Genomic DNA, 10314 nt, shown 5'->3' with positions numbered 1-10314 from the left:
GTAAGCTCCGGGAGTTGGTGATGGACAGGGAAGCCTGGTGTGCTGCAGTCCATGGGGTCGCAAAGAGTCGGACACGACTGAGGGACTGAACTGACTAAACTGAGAGCTATAGCGCAGGAGTCAGAGTCTCAAATAATTCTGAGGAACTGCTCCAAAGAGGTTAGGGAGGAATAAGAATACATATGAGGTTTTTGCTGGGAAAACAGACATTTGGTTGAACATCAAAAGTTCTGCTAATCACAAAGAACAGGTATTTCAAGTTATTTTCATTCTTTTCCATGTATGGGAAGATGCAAGAATATGGACTCATTGAAATTATTCTTTAGCTCTGCTTCTTAACTATGCAGGCAACTGCGATACATGAACCTTGTAGATCTGGAATGATATATATATATATATACAACATTTTTTGCTTATAAGACCTTAGAAAATAAGGTCTTGGAGAACAGATAGAATGTGGGCCCTAAGGGTCATCAGTGTCCTCTGTAAGTAAGGACAGAGACTCAGAGCAGAAACAGGTAAGGAGAAATGGGGCTACTTGAACTCCCTTTCTTGATAACCATCTAAAGATATCCACCCGTTGGGATGAGTCCCTCGATTCTCCCATCCGCATCTCCCCATTCTCCTGTTAATTAATATAATGTTTTTATTAGCATCTGTAAGATGGATGAGAAGGGAAGACAACGGATCCAATAAGAATTCTTGGACTGGTGATTGATTATGTAGCAGTAAAGTTACATGGGGCATCAATGCAACAGTGATGTCCATGCAAAAGAAGCCTGCTTATCCTTAGCATTTACCGTGTCCTGGGTACTGGGCGTAGTCAGGGTGAGGCAGGGCATGGATGGGCTGCTGGCTGAATACTTTACCTTCTATGGACAGAAACTCCACGAAACAGGATGATGGAGGAATCTGGGCCCTGCCCAGGTAAGAGATAAAAGACCACATATTTCTCATTCTCGAAGTCAAGGAGACCTCCCCAACTACATATGCACAGAAAGGCTCCTTGGAGGTCAAAAAGGGAGGGGACGTCACTTCATAGTAAGTAATGCCAATTAGCCATTAGTCTCTTTACTAGAATCCATCTTGGCTAAGAGATGAACATGCACATATGGGAGACTCCTGAGGTAAACCAAATATGGACTCAGAACCAGTCAAATTGAAAGGACTGGCCAAAGAAAACCCAGAAGAAATGCCCCATAAAAGTAATTCAAACTGTCACGAGGGTGCAACTCAGAGACTCTGCAAGTCCTCTCAGGTGTCTATCCTCATGCACTGTACTTTTCCCCCCCTAATAAATACTTTACTGGTTTCACTACTTTCCATTTTTGTGGGAATTCTTCTCTGCAAAGCTGAAGAGCCAGGGCCTTGTCACTGATCACTGGTCTAGTGGTTAGGATTCAGTGCTCTTACCACTGCGACCTGACCTCAATCTCTGGCTGGGAACCAAAGGCCCACTTTAAGCTGCTGCAGGCCGAGGTCACTCAAGATCAAGGGAGTGAATATCCTGGTCATCGTAAAATCCATTCCACATGGCCTGCACATAAAGCAGATCAGCTTCTTTATCTGAAGTATTCTATTTGACATTTAATGGGGGTTGCTGAATAGTTAACCTTACCAGGGTAAACAAACATTACAGTGGCTTTTATCCAATCCAGCAGGCCGGCCATTTCCTCAGGAACAACTTTCTGTGTGTCTGGATCATGTATAACCACTGGTGATTGTTCCATAGTAAGCTATAGGTCCTGTATCAACCTAAACATGCTCTTCCATTCTGTAGCATTTAAAGAATACTATCCCCAAATTAGTCTTTCTCACAATGCATTTCATTGAAGGCTATTTAAGAAGCTGATGATACTAATCTTTAAAATAAAACAACTCCTTCACATTATATCCCCTGGTTTTAGTAGTTTCTTGGTTTTGTCTTCTCCCAACACAGACTATCTTCTTGGTGACCAGAGTCTTACTCTCTGTTGTCCCCACATAATATTTTCCCTTTGCTGGTAGCTTTGGGGCAGTTGCTGAAGCTCAAATCAATCAAGGTCCAATCCAGCACTCTCTCTTATTTCATTTTAGCTACTACAGATATCAATAAACAAGAGATTGTGTAGTTTGCTTTTTTCTTACTAGTTCCCATTTCCTCGAGATTCTAGTGATCAATGCCCCAGGAGTTGGATGTCTCTCTAAATGTCATTGGTAAAATTTACCTTTGGTAATTGATTACAGCACAGCTGCTGTTTCATACCATGAGTGACTATGTGGCCACTCAGAAATCTAAGGTTCCTCATCCCCCGCTCTTCCATTCTATCTCTTCCTGAATCACAAGATTCCATGAGCTAGAGCCAAGCTAGCAAATTGTACTTCTGACACCAATTCTGGAAGAGTTTTCTCTGACACCAACTAATTCTCCAACACCAACTAATTTTACAACAATTCAACTGAATTATAATACTATCTACCTGGAGTTAGGATCAGAGCCCACAAATTAAACAGGTCAGTCCCAGAAGGTTGTCCCCACTCCAGATGTTAGGGAAACACTGACTGAAATCACCTGCCCTGGCCAGGCAAGGTAGTAGCCCCTTGCATGAGTTATCTTAACAACAGGAGGTCCTGGTAAGGAAAGAAGAACTAACAAGCTACCACCAATTAGAATTCAAGAAAGGTCAAAGGGAGAGAAGAGACTCCAGTCCAAATGTCCTACCAATCTCCCAGAATTCTTCTCAATGGAATCCATCTTGGCTCAGGGATGCGCATGCCACCAGAAAAGACCCTGAGTGAGAATAATTGGGCAGAGACAACCTGGAAAGTAACCCAATTACCATAAAGTGAGATGGTGGGCCACGTGGCAGAGCAGTTCTCCTGAGTTCCCTTATCCTGCTGCTCTCCACCCCGTCCCACCCCTTCCTACCCCTTCTTGTTTTGTCAGTACCTGTGTTTCCTCCAACAGTTCTTTTCAGAGTGTTAGACAAGAGCCCACTCTCAAGCCCTTCCTGCAACATAGCCAGTCACAATGTTACCAGAAAACTCAGTTCAGCTCTTTGTGGGTGTCAAGCCAAAAGATGCAAAGGAGACAGAGATTAGGAGAAAAAAAAATTATTACTTGTAACAAGTAAGATGAACATCAGGAATCATTCCCAAAGTAGTATCTCCCTAAACAGCAAAATTGGGGAAGTTTTAAGCTAAGGATGCATACATATACAAGAAGGGGCTTGAGCAGGAGAATTCTGCAGGGAATAGAAGCAGAGCATGACAGAGTTCCAGCTTTAGTTGACTGAAGTCCCAAGGGTCAGAAAAAGTCAGCAGGAGCATCCTTTAGGTTCCAGTTCATCTAGGAATTGGGTACTCACTCAGAGAAAGGGTTTAAATTCTAAAAAACAGCTCAAGAAAGTGCTTCAGGCTAACATTTACCATTGAAACAGAACTGGAAGTCTTTACAACTGATTTATTACCCTTGCTTTGGTTACTTCTCTTGCTTGAAGTCTGGTGTTTTTTTTTCCCTTAAGATCTTTATTGGAGACTTCCCAGGTGGCTCGGCAGGTAAAGAATCCACCTGTCAATGCAGGAGACATGCAGTCAATCCCTGGGTCAAGAAGATCCCCTGGAGAAGGAAATGGCAAGCCACTCCAGTGTTCTTGCCTGGAGAATCTCTATGGACAGAGGAGCCTGGTGGACTACAGTCCATGGGGTCACAAACAGTTGCACACAACTTAGCACACAGCACAAGCCCTGTTCAGGGGCAGACATTGTGTGAGACTAGAGCAGAAAATGGCTTAGGCCTAAAATGGCTTCTCTTACGTCTAAAAGCTACATCTGATTCTTTCCTTCTGGGGACCCCCTTCCCTACCTGCTTACAAAATGTCTCAGATTGCCATTTATACTTATGACCAACCAGCTGTGAATTCTAGGATTCTATGACCCTCTACTCAGGTTTGATAATTTGCTAGAACAGTTTCCAGAACTCAGCAAAATACCTTCTTACATGTTCTGATTAATACTGAGGGTACAATGGAGGAGTGGCCAAATGAAAGAGACGCACAGGGCAAAGCATGTGAGGGGGACCGCCACAGAACTTCCGTGCCCTCTGCAGGTATACCATCCTCTCAACACCTCGATGTTCACCAACCCAGAAGCGCTCTGAGAGTTTTTATAGAGCTCAACCCCCAGCCCTCTTCCCCAACCTGGAGACTGAGAGTGAGACCAAAACATCTCACTCTGATCACTAGTTCGTCCCAGTGATCAGCCCCATCCTGAGGCTAATTAGGGGCCCCACCTTAATTCACCTATTAACATAAATTCAGGTGTGATTGAAAAGGGCTTGTAAAAATAACAAAAGAGACTCCTATCAGAAAATTCAAAAAGTTTCAGGAGCTCTGTGCCAGAAACTGGACACAAGACCAAATATATTTCCTACTATAATTACTCTATCTGATATGATGCTCATAGAACTTGGGGGTAAGGGTCACTTGGAAAAAAATTCTCAAGACTTCACTGGTGGTACAGTAGATAGGAATCCACCTGCTAATGCAGGGGACACGTGTTCAATCTCTGGTCCAGAAGGATTCCACATGCAGCAGAGCAACTGGGCTAAAGGGCCACAACTACCAAACCTACTCTCTAGAGTCCATGAGCCAAAACTACCGAATCTGTGTGCTGCAACTGCTGAAGCCAGTGGGCCTAGAGCCTGAGCACCACATCAAAGAGTAGCCCCAACTTGCCACAACTAAATAAAGCCCAGCACAACCAAAAATAAAAATAAATGATTTTTTTTTTAAAGAAAAATTTCTCAAAGGCAAGAACTGACAGGAACTCGATAGTTCTGTGGATCTGGAGAAGCACTGAGATACAGTTCAGGTTTTAATCACTATTCTGCCACTTAACTACCCCGTGCCTCAGTTTCCCCATCTGTAAAATGGAGATAATAACAGTATTATACTAACTTTTTACAGTTGTTGCTAGAACTGAGGATTAATCATTATAAAATGCCTGTTTCAGTGCCTGGGACATCCTATAGCACTCGGTAAATGATAGCTTTCACCATGAAGGATACAGGAAGGTGGAAGACCCAAGTTCTAATTCATGTTCCTGGGTGTGTGGTCTTTAATCTGTTCTTAGCCACAGATTGTCGTGTCTTTCTGAGCTACTTCATTTAGTATAATAATCTCTAAATGCATCCATGTTACTGAAAATGAGTCGGACACGACTGAGCGACTGAACTCAACTCAACTCAACTAGCCACTTTACCATCTCTGAGCCTGCGTTTCCTCAAACATATAATGAAGGCATGGGTAAGCCTAGGGTCCCTTCCACTTAGAGAAGTCTGAGATAGGGCGACTAAAGACAGGGCGACTCACGGGTGCAGGGACTAGTGGCAGAACACAGGAAATTGAGGATTGGCACCTTCTGGGCAGAGGGATAACAGACACAGTGTAAGCATCCCTGCCTCACTGTGCTCCCCGCCACCAACACCAGCTCTTGCCCTCTCCGCTTCGAGTTTAAAGCCCGGTGGGCCTGGCAGTTAGCTATTCCAGGAATTTGAGTGAGAGGAGTTGCCTAAGGGGCCTCGGAGGAGCCTCTCAGCATCCACACTAGATGGGCTCCTTCAACGGCTGGGTGGCGACAGCGGCCTCCCGCCGCAGACCGGGCCGGGGTGGGATCGCAGGCGGGAGCCTGGGCAGGTCCCAGGCGCGCCCCGCCCACTCCGCGTCTACTCCGCCTCCCTAGCTGCGCCCTGGCTTCCAGCCACCGCGATCAGCTGCTGCGGAACCCAGAAAGAGGAAGGGGTGGAGCTGCTTTGTGGCTCTTCTCCGAGCAGTCAGCCGACTGCGCGGGGGGGTAATCGGTGTCCCTGGCACCGCCTGGGATCCCGAGAGCCTACTGGGGCCTACCCTAGCCGGGGCCGGGCAGGCGAACCAGCCTGATCTAAGAAGCCGGGCGATGCCCCGCCCTGGAGTGTCTCCCGGCCAGGGCCGCCCCAAGTCGGGCCGGGAGCGGGCATCGGACAGGTCCTTGGGGGCCCCCTGCCTGAGTTTCCTGTGGTTGGCCTTGGCGCTGGCGCTGGCGCTGCCCGACTCCCTGGTCCTCTGGTCCCCTGTGGAGGCCCACCCTCTTCCTGCCCAAGGCCATCCCGCCAAGTTCATTCGCATAGCGCCCCAGCTCCGGGAGGCCTTTGGCTGGTGGAACCTCACCTGCCCAACCTGCAAAGGACTGTTCACCGCCATCGACTTCGGGCTGAGGGTGAGCGCTACAGGGGCTGCTGGGAGACAGGCCAGAAAGGCGTAGCTGGGGGTTAGGGGCTGGGGCTAAGGCCGGTGCTCTGGGGTTTCCAAGAGCACCCCTGACGGAGAGGCTGTCTTCCACAAGACTTTGCTGAATTTACGCTTTGGCTGCACACCACCGCCTCCACCTCCACTGTGACCTTGTGAAGTAAGGAAACAGTGCAAGTTTAATGCTGGGCACTGTGCTAGCCCTTTTATACAGGTTAAATGTCGCCTGCTAGGTGGTTTCATTACTGTTCTCTCTGCTTTACAAATGAATAGAGGCCCCAGAGCTGAAGTCACTTGTAGGAGGGCCAGCAGCTGGTAAGGGCGGGCCTCCCAGTTTGGTGTGCCTGACTGAATCCCTTCCACCTTACACCTAGCACCACCATGCCTAGGGCTAGCTATTACCCAAAAGGGAACCTGAATAAAGGAGTATCCAGAGATGTGGGACTGGTTGGGTCTGGGCTGCCTTGACTGTCCCTCATAGGGTTATGATGAGCGCTGGTTGGTGGGGGGGAGGGGGGGGAGTTTTCCTTGGGAAATCAAGGTCCTATCCTCACATGTGTCCCCAAATCCTAGTCAGTCTGTCATTCTGTCCAGTCCAAATTTCAGGGCCCTCAGCAGACAGTGTCTGAGAAAGTCAGCCGGGCAAGCAAAGGCCTGAACTGCCACTGAGCTTAAAAGGAAGTGCTGGCCTGGTGCTGCTTGAGTCACAGGGCAATGTCTGTGGGAGATAGGTGTGAACTGCTATCTCTTCACCATGGTGGAGTCTGTTCCAGCCCCACCATGGGCATGGAAGCCCAAAGGGTCTTTCATATCCAGGGTTGGCCTGTTCCCTCAACTCTGTCTCTGACTCCTCACCACTGGTTTTCCCATGGCAGACTCAGGGCAGTGTGGCCTGGGTGGGCTCCGTGGCCATCAAGCTGTGCATACTGCTGAAGATCGCGCCACCTGCCGTGTGCCAGTCAGCTGTCCATCTCTTCGAGGACGACATGGTGGAGGTGTGGACACACTCAGTGCTGAGCCCGTCGGAGGCCTGTGGTCTGCTGCTGGGCTCTTCCTGCGGGCACTGGGACATCTTCTCCTCTTGGAACATCTCTCTGCCGGCCGTGCCAAAGCCGCCCCCCCAGCCACCCAAGCCCCCAGCCCCAGGCACCCCTGTCAGCCGCGTCCTCTTCCTCACTGACCTGCACTGGGATCACGACTACCTGGAGGGCACAGACCCCAACTGTGAGAACCCACTGTGTTGCCGCCAGGATTCTGGCCCACCGCCTGCCTCCCAGCCCGGTGCTGGGTACTGGGGCGAGTACAGCAAGTGTGACCTGCCCCTGCGAACCCTGGAGAGCCTGTTGGCTGGGCTGGGCCCCGCCGGCCCTTTTGATATGGTGTACTGGACAGGCGACATCCCTGCTCACAACGTCTGGCAGCAGTCTCGTCAGGACCAGCTGCGGGCGCTGACCACCATCACAGCCCTTGTGAAGAAGTTCCTGGGGCCTGTGCCGGTGTACCCTGCTGTGGGCAACCATGAGAGCACACCCGTCAACGGCTTCCCTCCCCCCTTCATAAAGGGCAACCAGTCTTCCCAATGGCTCTATGAGGCAATGGCCAAGGCGTGGGAGCCCTGGCTGCCGGCTGAAGCCCTTTACACCCTCAGGTATTTGAGACCCACGGAAACCCAGGGAGGGAGGAGAAAGATGCATGAAAGCGAAGGGAGTGGGGAACTGGCATTATGCGTGAGTGCTCTGCCTGAGCCCTCAGCTTGCTTCACTCCCCTCCCAGTCTGACCCCACTTTCCATTTCCACCCTTATCTCTAGGCACCCTCCTTCACAGGGCTAGCAGCTCCCCTTCTGCATGGCAGTCTATGTGTTTGCTCATGTTGGCCCTCTCTAAGATGCCTTCCCCCTTTAACATCCCAATTTTTCCAGCTCACCTAGGTAGGTCTGGGCCCTCTTCTCTCTGGACGACCTTTACTTCCTGTTCTAGCCCACTTTCTGTCTCCTCTGAGCTCCTAGAGCCTCTAGTCCTCTGAGCCACTCTCCGGTCTCACGGGCCCTCTAGTCAGTGCTGTCTGACCTTCAGCCAGAATGTGAGCATGAGAGTAGGGATCATCCTGGGTGCCTCTTTCCTTCACCCAGGTTCCTTGCACAGGACTAGGCACATAGGGCCATATGAATGCATGCTGACCCGTATTCACTTTGTTTCAGAATTGGAGGGTTCTATGCCCTTTCCCCACGCCCTGGCCTCCGCCTCATCTCTCTCAACATGAATTTTTGTTCCCGTGAGAACTTCTGGCTCTTGATCAACTCCACAGATCCTGCTGGACAGCTCCAGTGGCTGGTGGGGGAGCTTCAGGCCGCTGAGGACCGGGGAGACAAAGTGAGAGGGTGGTGGGAACCCAGCAGGTGGGCAGGTGCCGGGGGTGGGAGGGAAGAGCAGGCCCTTCCCAAGCAGACTCCTGTCTGGTGCTGGAGTACTAGCAGGCAGAGAAGCTCTGTTTTTCTGGCACTCACAACAACAGTGGTCCCTGGGGATTCAGCTCAACTGTCACCCTTAGAAAGTCCTTTCACTTGCTCCCCCTCTCTCTGGCCAGGAATGCCAGCCCTTGTTGGAGACATGAACACCTGCTATCCTAGCTAGAGCTGCCTGGACCCCTCTTCTCCTGAAAACCTTCCTTAACCCTCCCCACAGGTGCACATAATTGGCCACATTCCCCCAGGGCACTGCCTGAAGAGCTGGAGCTGGAATTATTACAGAATTGTGGAGAGGTAGGAGGGAGGTGTGTTACAGGCAGGAGTGGTTTTCAAGAGTCTAAAGGTCAGAAATTCCCTCGGGCATCTCACCATCCCCCACTGCCCCATGGGGTGGGGAGGCTACATCCTTGAACTGGATGGACAAAGAAAGCACCCTCTCCTGTCAGATCCTCTTCTCCCCCTCACTAGAATCTTGTGAATGTGATTCGTGTCTTCTGGCCAGGTATGAGAACACCTTGGCTGGTCAGTTCTTCGGTCACACCCACGTGGATGAGTTTGAGGTCTTCTATGACGAAGAGACCCTCAGCCGGCCGCTGTCTGTAGCCTTCCTGGCGCCCAGTGCCACCACCTACATAGGCCTGAATCCTGGTGAGTGAGGCGGAAGCAAACTGTTGGGATGAAAGAGGTGGTTGGGAGAGAGGAAGGCGAGCTGGAGCCAGGGCCCCCCGGGGGACAGGCTGCGCCTCCCTGCTGGAGTGGCCTTGCCGTCTCCGTGTCCAGTCAGCCCTCCCTCCTTGCAGGGTACCGCGTCTACCAAATAGACGGCAACTACTCCGGGAGTTCTCACGTGGTCCTGGACCACGAGACCTACATCCTGAACCTGACGGAGGCCAACGAGCCCGGAGCCACGCCGCACTGGCACCTCCTCTATCGGGCTCGGGAAACCTACGGGCTGCCCAACGCGCTGCCCACCGCCTGGCACGACCTGGTGTACCGCATGCGGAGGGACACACAGCTCTTCCAGACCTTCTGGTTTCTCTACCATAAGGGCCACCCGCCCTCGGAGCCCTGCGGCACGCCCTGCCGCCTCGCCACCCTGTGCGCGCAGCTCTCCGCCCGCGCAGACAGCCCTGCCCTGTGTCGCCACCTGGTGCCGGATGCGAGCCTCCCCGATGTCCAGGGCCTGTGGTCCAGGCCCCTGCTGTGCTAACACCCCGCCTGGGGCCCAGAAGCGGGAGAGTGCTTGTGGAAGGAAAGAAGTGAAAACCCCAGGGGACCACTGCGAGGAGAAGAACGTCTGGTGGAAGGGCCCACCTCTGGGCCCAAGCACACCTCGAAAACAAGACCTCCTTTCCTGGAGCTGGTCAGCAAAATACGGGAGGGGGGTTGGCTGCTCTGAGGCTGCTGTCCTTCTGCGGCCAGGGAGCAGGGGTCTAAGCTGGCACTGACCTGGGCAGAGCGGACAGAAGCTGTCGCTCCAGGCCTGTGCTGGTCAGCCGGGAACCCTGTACTGCTGCTGCTGCCTGGCTGCCAGGCTGTTAAAATAAATACCAGGGACTTGGACTCGAGACCCTGCTGTGACTGT

General features: G+C 51.3%; 1 protein-coding gene across 1 annotated transcript; it reads left to right on the top strand.

The window, feature by feature from the left end:
* The first annotated feature begins 5751 nt into the window (after positions 1 to 5751).
* Positions 5752 to 10297, top strand: SMPD1 (sphingomyelin phosphodiesterase 1). Its single transcript, XM_043905405.1, has 6 exons — positions 5752 to 6234; positions 7139 to 7911; positions 8463 to 8634; positions 8947 to 9023; positions 9232 to 9377; positions 9530 to 10297. The coding sequence occupies exons 1-6, from the start codon at positions 5935 to 5937 to the stop codon at positions 9937 to 9939; spliced, it is 1878 nt and encodes a 625-aa protein (XP_043761340.1). The 5' UTR covers positions 5752 to 5934; the 3' UTR covers positions 9940 to 10297.
* The last annotated feature ends 17 nt before the right edge of the window (positions 10298 to 10314 follow it).

The sequence above is a fragment of the Cervus elaphus genome, chromosome 1, assembly GCF_910594005.1.
Source record: "Cervus elaphus chromosome 1, mCerEla1.1, whole genome shotgun sequence".
NCBI lineage: Eukaryota > Metazoa > Chordata > Mammalia > Artiodactyla > Cervidae > Cervus > Cervus elaphus.
This window is presented reverse-complemented; position numbering and strand designations above follow the sequence as displayed.

Coding starts and splice junctions, on each gene's coding strand:
- SMPD1 (XM_043905405.1), top strand. CDS start 5,935: ATGCCCCGCCCTGGAGTGTCTCCCGGCCAGGGCCGCCCCAAGTCGGGC. Junction 6,235..7,138: donor CCATCGACTTCGGGCTGAGG/GTGAGCGCTACA, acceptor TTCCCATGGCAG/ACTCAGGGCAGTGTGGCCTG. Junction 9,024..9,231: donor TATTACAGAATTGTGGAGAG/GTAGGAGGGAGG, acceptor TCTTCTGGCCAG/GTATGAGAACACCTTGGCTG.